Source organism: Plecotus auritus (assembly GCF_963455305.1).
Source record: "Plecotus auritus genome assembly, chromosome: 6".
NCBI classification, from domain to species: Eukaryota; Metazoa; Chordata; class Mammalia; order Chiroptera; family Vespertilionidae; genus Plecotus; species Plecotus auritus.
This window is the reverse complement of record NC_137773.1, coordinates 124,345,258-124,362,058: the sequence shown is the minus strand read 5'-3', so window position 1 is coordinate 124,362,058 and position 16,801 is coordinate 124,345,258. Positions and strand designations below refer to the sequence as shown.

The window sequence follows — 16,801 nt, the reverse complement described above, 5'->3', positions numbered from 1 at the left end:
ACACAGCAAAGGAGGCCCATATGGAAGCTATTACTACCGTTACTGGCCACCATTTCACACAGGTGAGATTTTGTAAAGGCTAAAGCGACACCGTTTTAGACAGTGCTTGTTAGAGGACCAGGGCAGTGACCACAGCAAGGAGGGCCCAGTGACTGCCGTGTCATCAGTCCCGGGGTGTTCGTGGCACTGTCCAGCTCAGGAAGCGCGACCTGAGCTTCACACTCATGTCAAACACCCAGCGATGCGCGTCCCAGGAGAGCAGCGTGTTCCAGCGCCCAGTTCTCATCCGGCCGCTCGCTGGACCAGCTGGGCAGTTTGTACCCTCAGCTCTAATTGCAGACCGGGCTGGCTTTCGGCCAGTGGAGCTGGCCCAGCTATACTTAGAGAAACTAATAGGTTCAAATAGGTTTGAAAATGGCACGAATAACGATTAGGATCATTTATGTTTACTATCACATCAAATTTAAATTATCTTGTCGATCGAAGCAATTCACCCCTTTGTAAATTGCTTCGTCAATGACCTATGTCTCTTCCACAGGGGACAGGGTCTCAGTATCAGGCAGCGCCCTGATCCACAAGTGGAAGCTACAGAGCAAAGTGCCCACCCCTTGTCCCAGGGGACCTCTGCTTGGAAGGACTACGAGCTCCGCAGAGGGGAGCCCAGGGAAGACAGGAGCGGGCGGGTGGTGTGGTGCAGCCCTCCAGGGAGCCAGTCCTCGGCGATGAGCTGTATCTCCTGGTGACAGCAGCTGTGTAGTGAATGACAAGCCCTGTCAGGTATCGCATTCATCTTCAGATGTCACGTCAGTTGGGACGGGAGGTCACAACGCAGGAAAACTGTCAGTGCAGCAGGTCCAGAGGCCCAGGCTGCAGTCAGGAGGAGGGGGAATGGCACTCCAGCTCCCCGCTCCCCGGAGCCTGACCTTCTCCTGGGCCTGGCTGGCCAGCCACGTCATCAAAGGAGTCCTAGCAGCCTTCTAGGAGCTCACACCTCTGAGCTGCCTTTTATTCTAAAACCTTTATGGCAAAAGCAGCTCTGCTGTTTCTCCCTAATGCGAAGTAACCGAGGAATAAATAAAACAAGGAACACAAAGAGCATCTTCTCCACTTCTTCATTTTGTTCATTCATTCAACAAATATTTATCCTATGGCCCAGGCAATATTCTAGGCATGGGCTGGTCACTGAGGCCGACAGCGCCCAACCTCAGCAGGGTTAGATTCTGATAGGACAGACAGACATGCAGCAGGCAAATATGTGCTTGAAGAGAGTCACAGAGGGTGGTCTGGGAGCAGTGAGGGCAGTGGGCACAATCCTTGGAGGCCTTCATGGTGGACATGGCATCTAGATTAAAGCTTTAAACTGGTCACATGGAAATGTAGGGAAATAGTATCTACCTGGTTATTAGAAGGCAGCAGGTGTGTTTAGGGAATGGATGAAGTTCCCGTGACTGAAGCACTGGGGGGAAGGAGGTTGGGAAATTCAACAGAATTTCAGGGGCAGGAGACAGGAATATTATCCAGGTGGTTCTGAGGAATGAGAGAAGTGAGCAGCACGGATGTCATTTACATGCATTTCAAATCCATTATTTAAAGGTGATTTTCCATTGGTATACTAAGAAGAGTCCTAACAAAAACTAAGATAAATCTAGATATCCCAAGAGAATCCTGTAATGATTTTTAAAAGCTGAATAATCATTAAACAATTATTAAATTTCTATTGTATGTATTAGTGAGTTACTTGCAATTCATAGAGAAGATACTTCTTTTTACATAGTCCCCACCCCTAAAACATAAATCCCCATGGTTTTAAACAGCTAACACTATACAGCTCAGCAATGAGAAGCCTCCCTTTTATCCCACTCTCAATGGTCCCTGTTACACTGCTCTAATCACAGTGTTATTAATTACACTCCCCCCTCCACCCCCGGGAGGTACACAGGCTGGCTTAACCCTGACCACTTGCTCACTGTGTGACTCCAGGCAAGCTAGTCACCTCTCTGGGCCTGTTCCTGTGACGGACCCCTCTCCCAGGGTGCCAGAGGTCTGAGGAGACAGTGGTGGAGGTGGGTGTTTCTATTCTCATTTTATTGAAGCATAAAGAGGTCAGGGAGGTTGCAAAAGGCCACACAGCTATGCCACACCCTCAGGCTTCACACCAGGACTGCGATTCACTCTGCATCTAGCTCTCTTTTCTGCCATAATTTGTGTTTGTTTGTTTGTTTGGGGGGGTGATTTTCAATGGCAAATATAATTAAATTTTAATTGTGATGACCTTAGTCATACTATTGAAATAAAAGTTTTTGAATAAAGTGGGAGTGGAGAATAACAACAAGCAAAAATAGCACCGGATGGGCACTTTAAACAGGTGAGTTGTATGGTAGGTGAATCATCCTATATAATAAAACCCTAATATGAAAATCGACTGAATGGCAGAATGACCAGTCGCTATGATGCATACTGACCACAAGGGGGCAGACACTCAACGCAGGAGCTGCCCCCTGGTGGTCAGTGCGCTCCCACAAGGGGAGTGCTGCTCAGCCAGAAGCCGGGCTCACAGCCGGCGAGCGCAGGGACGGGAGCCTCTCTCGCCTCCATGACAGCGCTAAGGACCCCTTGGAGGTCCCAGACTGTGAGAGGGCACAGGCTGGGCTGAGGAACCCCCCTCCCACCCCCACAGTGCAAGAATGTCATGCACCGGGCCTCTAGTATCTCAATAAAGCTGTGCAATGGGAGGGCTGCTGCCCAGGGGTCTGGATAAAAGGAACCCTCGATGGTGAAACCCCTTGTGGTGTGTGCGAAGCTAGGCTGCACTAGGAGAAGAACTTGAGAACGAAGGGCTTTACTTACTAATGTCTCATGCCACAGAGCCTCCTAAAATGTACAGGAAAAGAAGGCTAGCCCAACGCTCAAGCACCTGCTCATGAGGTCATCCCTTCTCAAAATACTGAAGTCACTGAAATAGCAGCAGTAGGAAGTTCTGGAAAATGCAGATTACACGAGCTTGTTCCCAGGGCAGTTACCACAGAGCCAGGAGGATCCATCCTCCAAGCCCAGGGCCGCAAGGCTTCCTGAGCGGCTGGCAGGACAGGTGGTAGAGAGGTCCTGCTTCACCTGTCACGTGGGTCAAAGAACTAAAGTAAACACAGCCGTGGCCGGAGGTGTGCAAGCCTGGAACAGAATCCACCCTCGCGGCTTCTCCTGTTCAAAAGCACATACTCCGCCGGCCTCGGAAACAGGCCTCCGCTGAATTTCCTTCCCATTTTATGAAGGAAACGTAAAATGAAATGTTACTTGTTTTCTTTTTCAGTAGGAAGGCCATTTGCACGTTCTAAATCCCTAATTTACTGGTTTCTCAGGAATGCAACCCCAGGCCTGTACACAAGCAAAGATGAAACATGGTTCTCCACTGTGTGTGACGGCTGAGGTCACTTCTGCCCCAGTTCCTACGTGACGGTAGGCTTAAAACCAAGTCATTTAGCTCAGTCAGGTGCAATAAAATCAGTGGAAAACATAAACGGGAAAGCATGCCAAAAATGTAACCATGGTAACACCACAGATGCATCCAGAAATGGTGTGCTTCATTCCCCATTTCTTAAATTGGAATCTAAGCAGGAGAAAGATTACATAGAGAACAATCATGATTCTGCAATTACTAAATTCTGCAAACCTGCTGTGCTAGAACTTCAGGAGCAGCTGCGGTCCAGCCACAAGCCCTGATGGCTTAAGAGATGCCACTTAGGAGTTACTTGATCTGCCCGACTCTGTTTCCTCATCTGTAAAATGAGTATAAGATCCCAGCCTCAAAAAGTTTTTCTAAGAGTAAACAGTATCTCAGAGGCAGGGCAATGGTGGATCAGGAGATCCGAGGCCCTGGTCACCTTTAAACCTGTTTTTATTGGTTTACCTTAGTGCCTTGGTTTCTTGATATATAAAAATAGAATGACAATCTGTGCTTAACCCATGTGATTAACACTAGAAATTATTACTAATCCAAGGTAAGGAATTATTAGGATGTCATTAGGATTACAGTTTCAATGCCAATGCTGAAAGCCGAAGAGAACTGAGGGCCAGAAATCCCATGGACACCTAATGACCACACCCTCTCTGTCCAGAGCTCTGCCTCGCAGCAGGAAGAGGCCACTTTGGGGACCAACCCAGGTTCCTTGAAGTCAAGCTCTTTTCCTCCTGGAGCCCTGGTTTTATTAAGAAGTAAAATGGGGGACGGGGGCAGGGGGACTGTTCTAGAAGCTGCTCTCTAAGGGTCCCTTAGAGGGTCCCGGTCTAGATTGACGGTCTGAGTTCTTGCGGAGCGATGGCACGCCTCCGATTAGATTACATGTATTTTTTTTTTTTTTTTTGCAGTCGTATCAGGAAACATTCACAACTCTCACACATTACCTGTGAAATATAATTTATTAAAGAAAGCCATTTATAGCAAACTAATCAAACAATAAGCAGGTACCTTGAACTTCAATTTATTTTTCCTTTCTTTCCCTGATTAAAATACAGTATTTCTAAAAAGGTATTTCAAACTGTGAAGTATGGGGTAACGAAGAGGAGCCAAGAAAACTTCCCAGTAATAAAACCAGAATCATTCTTTCTTGCTTTGCATGAAATCAGATAGTCGCCTGTCTTCTAGGACCACCACCTCAGGACTGGCCACATGGGGTGCAGTTTGGTAGCGTCTGGGACACTGCACAACCCCTGAGCTGCCAATCGCCTGCCTCACAGGCTCCCCCCATCAGTGGCCATTCTGAAGGCCTCTGGCCTGGTCCATGCCATTGATACAACTATGGTTAGCATTTATAGAGGCTTATGCCCTGCCCATGCGACATGGAATTGGTGTACCTCATCCCATTTACTCCTCAGAACAGGGCTCTGAAGGTATTAGTGTGAGTGACATGTCCTTCTCACTGATGTGAAAACTGAACCTTACAGCGACAAATCATTTGCCCGGCATTAGGAGCTAGTGAGTGGCAGAGCCAATGCCTGAAGGCCAAGAAATCACCCTGTGGCGTGCTGTGTGTCCCACTGTTCACTGTGGTTCCCAGGACTTAGGAGCCACTGGGCCAGCCGCTCTCCTCTCTCCCTCCACTTCCCACACTGCCGCCCATCGGCGCGGTGCCCACACCGGCTACTCACAAGGCACAGCGTGGCGGTACAGGTTGTCCCTGATGGTCTGCTGCAGCTCGTGGTCAGGAGAGCCCTTCTGGAAGCGCTGGCTGAGAAAGTGCCGCAGGTCCTTGTTCAGCTTTCCTCCTGCAGGAAATGTATAAAACAGACAAAGCACATCAACCGCCGGCCTCCGGAGCTGAGCCGTGGGCTGTGCTGTGCTGGGACCACAGGAGGCCCTTCCTGCCACCCCTCAGTCACCTGCAGGGCTCACTTTAGGGTTTCCTCCCCAAGGGTGAAGGCAAGCAAGGATGCAACAATAATAAAACAGCATTGATTTGGGGGTCCCATTTCACATCATACTAGAAGGCTAAAATAACAAAGAATTTAAATTAGTCCATTACAGCAAAAATATGTACCCTAGACATTTGCAAACACTATATGAGAGAGCAATGCTGAAGCCTTCAGGAGGACAACCTCGCAAGAGCTGACAAATTACAAAATGATCTTGGACCAGGGATCCAACTGGTGGAAATGTGCCCTGTGGATATACCTGCAAAAGTCTGCTGAAATCTCTATTGGTATTTATTGCACAGCTTTTATAATGACAAATAAATAAAAACAAAAACAAAAAACCTAGAAACAACCACCAGAGATCAACTAAGTAAAGCATAGTTCATCCAAACAGTGGCCCCTGTGCGGAAGCTGGGTCTGTGTGTGTTGATACTGTGGGGATACGTGGAGCAGAGCACGCTGTCTGATCCCTCCTGGGGAAAAGAAAAGGAAGAAAAGGAGACACCACGTATAAATGGAGGGAATCATGTGGACGTTCTTTTCAAACCGTTTCCTTTGGGAAGAAGGTCTTGAACGTGGGAACTAAAGGAGATATCACTCCTTTATATATAGACAGGTGGAAATATAGAGATCTTACTCCCCTGTGTTGATTTACAAACACTATATACGTATTTCTTTTTTATCATTGTTGTTGTTTAAGCAATAGTTAACTGGGAGGTGCTATGTGTTTACTTCTTTGTAATTCTCTACACGTAACAGAACAAAAACAAGGCTAAAAAATATATATGTTCTTACAAATATGTGCCACAGAAAAAAAGGTAACAATTTTTTAAAATAATAAACACAAATTATAGTCCACAGGATCCACAGAAGGCCTGCTTATCAGCCTAGCAAACATTCATTCTTAATGGAGAAAGACGCGACAGTGACAGCTAAAAATAACAAGGCTCGGATTGCCTTTCCATTTTTAGACAAGATAAAAACTAGGTAAGAGCATTTCTAGCCTTAGAGAAACAATGCGGCAACTCAGCATCCGTGTGAGCCACAGTAGTCATGTCTCCCGATGGTAACTTCCCCATGGCCAGGAAGAGTAGGCCATGCGGATGACAGGAGTAGTCAGGGTGATATGTCCTGCCAGGGCAGGCAACTACATATCTATATCCCAATGTCACGTTCAGAACAAGATTCCCTGCTAGAGCTTATCATTTTAGAATATTCTGACAACCAACCTGAACTATTTTATTTGATTGCATTATACCTACAGTTTCAAGTGGCCAAAAAGAAAATACACATATTTAAGTCAATCTTAGGTCATTCAATAAACATACAATTACTCAACAAGTATTTACTGAATGAAGAAGACAAATGCCCACCCACTCGCCCCTAAAATGGGCACAGGGTTTGATCAGACAAAAGCATATATATGACTGGCCATTAAGTACATGAAAAGGTATTCAATATCATTAATTATCAGAGAAAGGCAAATTAAAACCACAATAAGGACCTACTACATACCCACTAGAATGGCAAAAATTAAAGGCTGACCATCTCAAGTGTTAGCACGATTGTGTAGAAAATGGTTCGTTCTCTTGGGAAAACAATTTAGCAGTGTATTATAAAGCTAAGCCTTCACTAACCAAATAGCCCAACATTTCCACTCTTATGCAAGCAAAATGAAAACAAGTTCCCCCCCGCCCATACATACACAGGATAAATCTTCATAGCAACTTTACTCATTATTATAATAGGCCCAAATTACAAACAACCCAAATTCCATCAGCAGGAGAATGTATAAGCAAACTGCATTATATTCAAACAATGGGATGCTACACCACAGTTGGAAGGAGCACATACATAATATTGATCACTCTCAAACACATAATGCTAGGCAAAAGAAGCTAGACACAAGAGAGAACATACTGCACAGTTCTCTCTTTACGAAAGTTTTAGTAAAGGCTAACCAAATTTATAGTGCAGAGGCAGTTACGTGGTTACCCGAGAGTAAACAAAGACTGATGCAGATGGGCCAGGTATTTAAGGTCTGTGGAGAGTAACAATGTCCCTTTCTTGGCTTTGTGACTGTCCTATAGCTACTCGTATGTAGGAGCTACCATTGGGGGAAACAGGGTGAAGGGTACAGGAAACTTCTGCACTATTTTTACAACTTCCTGGGCATCTGCAATGATTCCAAAATAAAATGTTTTAAAAGGAGAAGCACAAGGAAACTTTTTGGGGGAGCTGTCAGTAAAATATATCTTGGTTATGATAGTGACATCACAGGTTTATACATTTGTCAAAACTTACAGAGCTATCTATATCTGTAAACAAGTGTAGTATATAGTATGCAAATTATTCTGTAATACAGTGTATTTCAAACATTTAAAATAAACACAATTATTGAGTGACTATGTGGCAGGCACTATGCAAAATGCTTAGTTCTCAAAATCCCATTAGAAAATTGAACTAAAAGAAAAATAGAATAAATCTTGGTAGTTAAGACAGACAGGCCTGGGTTTAATCCTGGCTCCACCGGGTCTTAGCTGGTGAGCCCAAGGGCACTGTGTAACCTCTGACCCTCACTGTTCTCATATGCGAACACAGAGCACAGACACCACACAGCCCCCGCACCAGATTGGTGGGAGGATTCGTGAGACAAAGACAGAGCATGGCAACGAGAAAGCACGCAATGAGACCTGGAAATTACCATCATGAGAATACAGAGGGGACAAGGGTTTGAGGCAAGAATGAAAGAGCTGGGATCAGTCCAAAGGTGAACTGTTACTTTTTTTTTTTTAATGCAGCTAAACTTAAAACCCATCCCATTGGCTTAGAAATAGTGAGAAACGAAATACAGGCCTAGGGAAACTGGATCACAGGATATTTTTCGAGATTGTGGAAGGGACTAAAATTCTCCTTGGTTTCAAATGGCCTGGACATGTGCACACTAGTTAACAAACGTCCAGCGCATGATGAATTCCAGGCTCTGCGTGGGAGTTAAGTTCAGGAAATGAAACCAACGGGTAAATCACTGATATTTGATGGTGACACCTGCCAACTCTACCTCTCGGTAGAAAGCACTTCGGAATTTGACCAAAAGGATAACCATGTTCACCAGCAAAATCTCATACCTGGAATCTATGGTTTACCTTCCCCTAGGACAGTAGTCGGCAAACTCATTAGTCAACAGAGCCAAATATCAACAGTACAACGATTGAAATTTCTTTTGAGAGCCAAATTTTTTAAACTTAAACTTTTTCTAATGTCACTTCTTCAAAATAGACTCGCCCAGGCTGTGGTATTTTGTGGAAGAGCCACACTCAAGGGGCCAAAGAGCCACATGTGGCTTGCAAGCTGTGGTTTGCTGACCACGGCCCTAGGAGTCCAGAGTCCTAGACATTTAAAAAATATTGACAGTTATCATTTGAGCCATGGGCACCAAAGATGTCCAGGGGACCCAAATGTAAGCACAATTCCAAAGAAGATTTGGGATATAGTATCTCTTTATCCGTTGTAGACCGTAAGTTCCTATCAGTCTCTAACGAGATAAACGAGGGACTTACAGATGGGAAGGCATTAGGACATAGAGGCACTCTCGGTTTACATAAGCTTTACATTAAAACTAGCCAACCCAGTTTGTGGTCATCAAACCCAAATTCCTCTCTACTGCGAACGTGCAAAAGGGCAGGGCTAACTGTACTGCCCGTTAACATTTACTCTGCGTTCCGTGACATTTGTAGGCGAAAAGCCTCAACCTTCACATTACATTAAGAATACTGAACTTTTGGGCATCTAATCTCAAATTAATTGCCAATTATTTAGGGGACATGTCTATAAATCTTCTCCTAATAGCCAAGGGCGGTGAGCCAATTAAATAATATATTGAAAGACAGAGTTTGTCATAGCATCTGCACTTCCTTTGAAATTCAAGATTTGTTTTAAAAGGGAAAAGAAAACATAGGTCAGAAATATGCGGAACTTTTTCCAAGTAAAGGATTCAGATGATTTAAGATGATTTTATAATACACATGGGCAAAAGGGGGCTTAGACAGCCCTAAATTTGCCATTCCCTTTATATTTTCTTTAGAGGCCCAGTGCATGAAAATTTGTGCACTGGGGGGAGAAGGGGGTCCTCAGCCCGGCATGCGCCCTCTCACAGTCGAGACCCCTCGGGGGATGTCCACTTGCTAGCTTAGGCCCACTTCCCAGGGGATCGGGCCTAAGCTGGCAGTCAGACATCCCTCTGGCAGCCTGGGAACCCTTGGGGGATGTCCAACTGATAGCTTAGGCCTGCTCCCCGTGGGAATTGGGCCTAAGCCGCCAGTTGGACATCCTTAGCACTGCTGAGGAGGCAGGAGAGGCTCCTGCCACCACCGCTGCCTTTGCAGCCATCAGCCCGGCTTATGGCTGAGCAGAGCTCCGCCTGTGGGAGCGCACTGACCACCAGGGGGCAGCTCCTGCATTGAGCGTCTGCCCCCTGGTGGTCAGTGCACATCATAGCGACCAGTCATTCCCAGGTCGTTCAGACATTAGGGTCAATTTACATATTACCTTTTTATTATATAGGATATTTTATCTACATATCTGGAATTCCGTCTTTTAAATTTAAAACAGTGTATTGCTGCTTTTTAAATTCACATTAGTTTACAAAAATTTAACCATATTGGTTGATGTAATTTCTATTATTTTTAAATATTGTATATTTTATTTAAAAATATATCAAAATATATTTCTCCTTCATAGAATATTAGGCTATCTCCTTTGTTTGTGACAACACACCCATGCTACAATGTCGCTGTAATGCCTTTTTTTAAACATATCTGTTAATTTTTTTCTCTTGATTCTCTAAATCTGGAAATGGACAAAGACATCTTCAGCTTACCTAGCTACTGGTAAATTTTTCTCCCAAATGGTGGTGCCAATTTATCTTCCACCAACAATTTTAGAGGTCCTGCGTCCCACACTCAGGGCAACATCTGCTGTTACCAATGTACCAGGGTCCCTGGCACCACCCCCAGGCTCGATGGTTCGCTGTCAGGATTCACAGCACTCAGGATAGAGCTGAGTTCATCGCTGTGATTTATTCTAGCAAAAGGGTGCAGAGCAAAACCAGCAAAAGGAACGCCTTTTGGGGCAACAAAGTCCAAAGGGGATCAGATCCAGCTCCTGAGTCCTCCCCAGTGCAGCACACATTTCACTCCCAGATGAAGAGCTGTAGCAACACCTGTGAAGTGCTGCCCATTGGACACTTGGGATGCTCACTAGACACTCAGGGCCCAGAGTTTCTATTTGAGCCGTCCAGGTGGTCAGCATCTGCCTGGCATGAAACAAAACTCAGACCCTCAGAAAGACAGCACAGGCAATATCTTCTGCACAAACAGTGACAGCACAGTGAGCTCTCTCCTCAGGGAATGGCAAGAACCCTTCTGAAATCCACACTCCTGGGTTCCAGGCAAAGCCAACCTGGTCATTAGGCCTTCACCTGAACAGCCACTCACTGTGTTCTGCACAGCGTCTTTTTAAAACCTCCCTAATCTAATAAAATAAAATGGCATCTCATGTTATGCTAATTTACAATTATTGATTACTAATGAAACCGATTGATTTTTTTTTTTTTTTGGTCTATGTTTCCTCTCCTGTGACTTCCTGTTCATATTTGTGCATTTTCCATATGGGTTGTTCTGTTATTCTTAGTAAGATGTTTTTTATATATTCTGGATATGATTCCTTTATCAATTATTTATGCTGCAAATTTTGCTTGTCATCACTTAAACATGAAATGACCCCCTCACATAATGGAGGGGTGCCGTCTCTAACTTTCCTCTCCTGTGCGAGACAATTTTCTGCCAACTCAACCAGAGTATCACTTCCAAGGTGATGGATTTGAGGGTGTCTGCTTGATCTGGCCTGCCTCCTGGCCCACAGATCCTCAGGGCAAATGCTAGGCAGGAGAACTAATCCTCATGGTCAAGAAACTAGGTTTCCAGTGCACCCTGTTAGCCTTCTTACACAATCTGTTTCCAACCAATGAGGCAAAACCCAACTCTTCCGCCGTGAGCTCCTGAATGTCCACCTCTACTAAGTCCAAGCACAGTGTTTCGTCACAATTAGAATGTAGACTTTATTAAATTAATTGCACCGTTGAGAAAAACTTGTATGTGAGTATTAAACTAATCGCACTTGCAGGGGATTCTGCTTTGGCACACAGTGTCTCCCAGAAATGATAACAGCTGTAGGAAGGACGTATTTATTAGGCAGCACAAATGGTTTGCACTGCGGGGAAGCTATTGCAGCAAAAGAGAAATCCGTAAGTTCAGCAGTTTAGATTTAGAAAGAATAATTTTTTAAAACCAAAATTAGATATTGGAATACAAATTAACTAGTTTTACAGTTACGCAAACTCACAATCCAAAATATATTGATATGAGCTTTGTTTGAAAAGATGTTTGCTATTTGTTTCTTTCTAATATAATTTTCTAATTATAAAAAGAATATACATTTTTGAGGAGTCAGTGTTTAATGGGTAGAGTTTCCACAGGGAAAATGAAAAAGGTCTAGGGTGGGGGGTGGTGAGGCTGCATAGCAGTGCACTTACTGCTACAGAACTGAAAACTTAAAAATGTGTAAAGTGACAAATTTCTTGTTATGTATATTTTACCGCAATAAAAAGTAATATAGATTAATTACAATATTTGGGAAGTACACCAAAGTACAACAAAAAAGTTAAAATCAACTTGCTTTGCATCACCAATAACATTCTGATTGTGTGTATGCACAATTACACACTTATATATACACACCTACACACTTACAATACAATTAGACATTTAAAGAGGTCCATTCATGCATTCAACAAATCTTTATTAAGAGCATACAGAGCCTGGCTGGCATGGCTCAGTGGTTGAGCATTGACCTATGAACCAGGAGGTCACAGTTCGATTCCTGGTCAGGGCACATGCCCAGATTGTAGGCTCGATCCCCAGTAAGGGGCGTGCAGGAGGCAGCAAATTAATGATTCTCATCGTTGATGTTTCTGTCTCTCTCTCACACTCCCTCACTCTCTGAAATCAATTATATATATACATATATATACAGTTTATATATATATAGTTTTAAAAAAAGAGCCTACGGCCACATGCTCTGCGGGCCCTTGGGTCCCACCAGGACAACCCAGAGTTCCTGAGCAGGGACTGGCAGGCTTTAGGAAGGGGACAGGGCTGGCCTCCGACAGACAACTGTTAAGATGCGAACTAAAGGAAGATGAGAGGCTAGTTGGCTTTGCAATATGTGGGGAAAGAGCTTTTTAGGCAGAGGGAGCAGCATGTGCAAATGGCTCAGAAGTAGAAAAGAGGTCACGTGTTAGAGAAACGGCACAAACCTCAGACGAGGGGTGGCACAGATGTGGAAGCCAGAGAATTCTGTGCCTCCCAGGGCCGATTAAAGAGTGCATTTTAGTCTAAGCTTAGTAAAAATCCACTGCAGGGATTTCAGTCAGAAGGTGGGAAGGCTTGGTCTAAATCAGGGGTGGACAAACTTTTTGACTCGAGGGCCACAATGGGTTCTTAAACTGGACCGGAGGGCCGGAACAAAAGCTTGGATGGAGTGTTTGTGTGAACTAATATAAATTCAAAGTAAAGGAGCGGAGGGGAGAGCAAGAGAACCCTCCCCTCTTTCGGCTCCGCGGGCCGGATTGAACAGCTGAACAGGCCGGATCTGGCCCACGGGCCGTAGTTTGCCCACGGCTGGTCTAAATCCTGAGATGACCTCTGCAGCTTGCAGTGGGCCTAACAGAGAAACAGGTGATGCAATGACCGTGGAGCGGATCACAGGAGACCTGAAGAGGTGTGGACAGGAAGGCCCTGTGGGAAGAGGGGCAGCGGGGACAGAGGGATGTCACTTAATGCTGGAGCTGATAGGGTTTGCTGATGTGATGGAGGAAGACAGCAAAGGCAAGGGAGGAGCCTAAATCTGTCCAGTGTCTGGGCGCACCTGGTGCTGAACAGGTTTGGGCGGAACACAGAGTTCCTATTCCATTTGAGATATGCAGGTGCGTGCCATACATGTGGATTTATACCCAAATCTAACATGTAATCCGTGACATCCCCAATACACGACTAGTGCTCAAAAATACACTTCATTAGCTATCTAGTATTTTATCACCTCATTCCATCACTATCTATTTAACGATTACTAATTACTAAGCATATCTAATGCCTTCCCTGTGATTATTCTCCTTGTATAAAAGCTGTCTGTATCTCTGATTGTTTTCTCATGATTCCTGAAATGAAAATATTGGAGCCGAAAGCACAAAAATGTTTAAGGCTTTTGATACAAATTCTCTCCAAAAAGATTTTATCAGCTTCTCTTCATCCAGCTTTATTCTAAATGGCTCCAAAGTAGCAGTGTGGATTCATCATAATAGCAGCAGTTCCGTGTTAAAAGACATTTAGCTCTCTTTCCTTTTAAAAATACTACAAACAATGCTATAATGAAAAATCTTGAATATGAATTTTCGCTGAAATTTCCTAAAAGAGGAATTACTAGAGTAATAAATATGAACATTATTTTAAAGACTCTTGCTACAGAGTGACACCCTGCTTGCCAGAGAGGTTATGCCAGTTCCTCCTACAGTCTAAAAGAAGTACAGTATCACTAATCTGACAATTACAGTGCCAAAATAAAAATGATTTCCCCCTTTAATTATGTGGTTTTTAAAATTCCCCACCCAGGCTTCAAACAGATGCCAGCACTGTATTAGTAAGGCACAAGGTACTCTGTGTTTCTTTTCACTTTGAGAAACTGCTGTTTCCAATAATGAAAATTAATTTAGAGAATGGCCTGTTGAGAAGTAATGAATGAAATTCCATGATCATATATATTTAAGTAGAAAAATAAAGACAAATAAAGAAAAAAGCCCTTGCTTCTAAAAAACACACAAATTGGAACACCCGTGTGCCAGTGCCCTGTAGAATTCCTTCCAAGCCCCCTTCTCCCAAATGCCAGGGACGCACTGGTCGAGATCAGCAGTCAGCAACATTCCTCTCCGAAGGGCCAGATACACAGTTCCCAGCTTTGGGAGCACATCTGGACACTGTCCAACCCACTAAGCTCTGCCTTTGCAGCACAAAAGCAGCGAGGATTATCTGTAAACAAGGTTGTTTCCCAATAAAACTTTATTTACAAAGACATGCGTATTTGGCCCACAGGCCACAGTTTACTAATTCCTGGCCTAGATGTTGGCCCTGCATTTCCAGGTGAGCAATTCTCTGTGAATCTTGGGGTGGAGGTGGAGGGTAGTCATTGTTTCCAAGGTTGGCCTCAGCAGCATTACCCAGAAACTTAAGTGCAAATTTGGGAGCTCCATCCCACACTTACTGAGTCAGAATCTCTGAGGGTCAGGTTCAGCAATCTATGTTTTAACAAGCCTTCCAGGTGCTACTAATAGATGCTGAAGTTTGGGAGCCCGCGGTCTAAGCCACAGCGAATCCCTAACATTATGTGGGCAGCGAGGCTCTGAGAATGAGCCTATTTCCCAATTCCTCACAATGGTCTCCATCTCTGGCAAACCTCAGCACTGCCCCTCCACCACTGGGCTAAGAATAACCCCTTATAACAACAGGTCCAGTGGAAATGACTCCAGGCAGGTGGCACCTCGTCAGACATGTGGAGATTAAATCCATGCCCCTCGTGGTACAGACACACTTAGCCTTTCAGTCATGTTTCCATAGAACTTAAAATGAGAAAGAAAAGTGTGTGGCGAGTCTGTGATGTAAAATAGAGGCTGCAGAAAAGATGTGTGTGTGCTGATGGAGCTCTGGAAACTACTATTGACCTTGAACTCCCCACATGAACAAGCTCAAAACATTTTGCTAGCACTTTAGGACACCCACTTTATCATTACTTCCTGGCTGCCTTCTCTGTTCTTTTTCTCCTGGAGAATCTTTTTATAACAAACTGCATCCCACAGGGAGAAGAAACTGGAATTAAGCACAGAAAGAATGGCAAGGTTTAAATTCCATCATCTCAATTTTTTTCATTATTTCCAGCCTTTTGTGCTTCTTATATTTATTCCAGTTAAAGTAGGCTAGTAGAATAATACCTGTTCTAAGTAAATAAACATAAGATGTACACAGAGAAAGCAGAAAGTAACACAGCTACAGTGAGTTTATGCCCTGCCCTGCCCCACAGGCAGCTGCGTAGCCTCACCCAGGGCTGTCAGGTGTCTCTACACTTAGACCTGGAGTGGAATCTGAAGACATGTGTGTGAGCATGTATGTGTATCTGCATGTGCACGTCTGCTTGCCCTTCAAGAAAACATGAAATGTTTAAGAAGACATTCCATGGGGATTTAGAAACATTGCCCCAGTGATGTGCTGGACTCCAGAGCAGACTCGGTGCTAGGTCCCAACTTTATAATCCTCACTCCAACCGGGGAGGCTGGCTCTCTTTCCAGGCCCCTTCTACGGAAGAATAAACTGCAGCTGGCAGATGGCCCCACCACTCAGGTGATTTGTCAACATGCAAGTGTGTATAAACACAGAGAGATGGGATGGGCGTGTCCAGACGTGAACAGCTGGTCAGTCTTGGTGAGGGGTGCACATTATGCTGTTCTTTCAACAGCGGTGTGGGTTTGAACGTTTTTAAAACAAACAAGTAAAACAAAATAGTTCTATATACACCATGGCACTGGAAAACATCCACGTGAATCTCAATATGAAAAGCAAAGACTGACTTCCCGTCTGAACTGTCACACTGCAAAAGTGTCCCAACAGCCTTCCGATGCCCAACACTGGCAGACACCAAGACGGTGACATCTAACCGGCCTCCGGAGAATGCGCAGCCCGGCGTGTCACATAAGCAAGGCTCCTCCCCAGGACCAGCGCCTGGGCTGTCGGGCCTGCGGACGGAGCTGACAAGTAGCATGTTTTAAACATGTTATGCACATGCCGGCTGAGTCTGCCCACCTTCCAGAGCCCGGAACGTCCAGTAATTAAGGCAGCCGTTGCCCTACTGCCCAGCCTCACCCTAATCTATTCTCGGAAAGGAGTGGATAATCTGGGTCACAAACTGTCCGGATGTGTTCTGCCACTCACACAACCTCAGGCTGGGACCAGGTTCTGGGCACTCTGACCCACTGGGGATCTCACACAAACAGGGTTACAACAGCGAATGCCCCTCAAACTCCTGCTGCATCAGGACAACAGGGACCAGCACTGTCCACGCCATGTGAGGGCCTGAAAAAGGAGAGCCAATTCCCCTCAGCAGAGCATCCTCGGTATCTACTCTGCACAGCACCCCTCCTTAAACATCTTTAAAAGATGGAAACGAGAGAGAACCCCATGGCCCCAGACAGGCAAGGATGGAAGGAAAAACCTCTCCAGCAGCAGGAGGGCTCCAG

General features: G+C 44.9%; 1 protein-coding gene across 18 annotated transcripts in view; it reads right to left on the bottom strand.

Moving 5' to 3' along the window:
* Window positions 1-16,801, bottom strand: part of MAGI1 (membrane associated guanylate kinase, WW and PDZ domain containing 1) — a 586,630-nt gene that overhangs the window by 236,662 nt on the left and 333,167 nt on the right. For all 18 annotated transcript variants that reach the window (XM_080671483.1, XM_080671498.1, XM_080671499.1 and 15 more), the window contains exon 2: window positions 5,143-5,259. In XM_080671483.1, coding sequence (XP_080527609.1) covers window positions 5,143-5,259 — 117 coding nt within the window. The remainder of the gene's footprint in view (window positions 1-5,142; window positions 5,260-16,801) is intronic.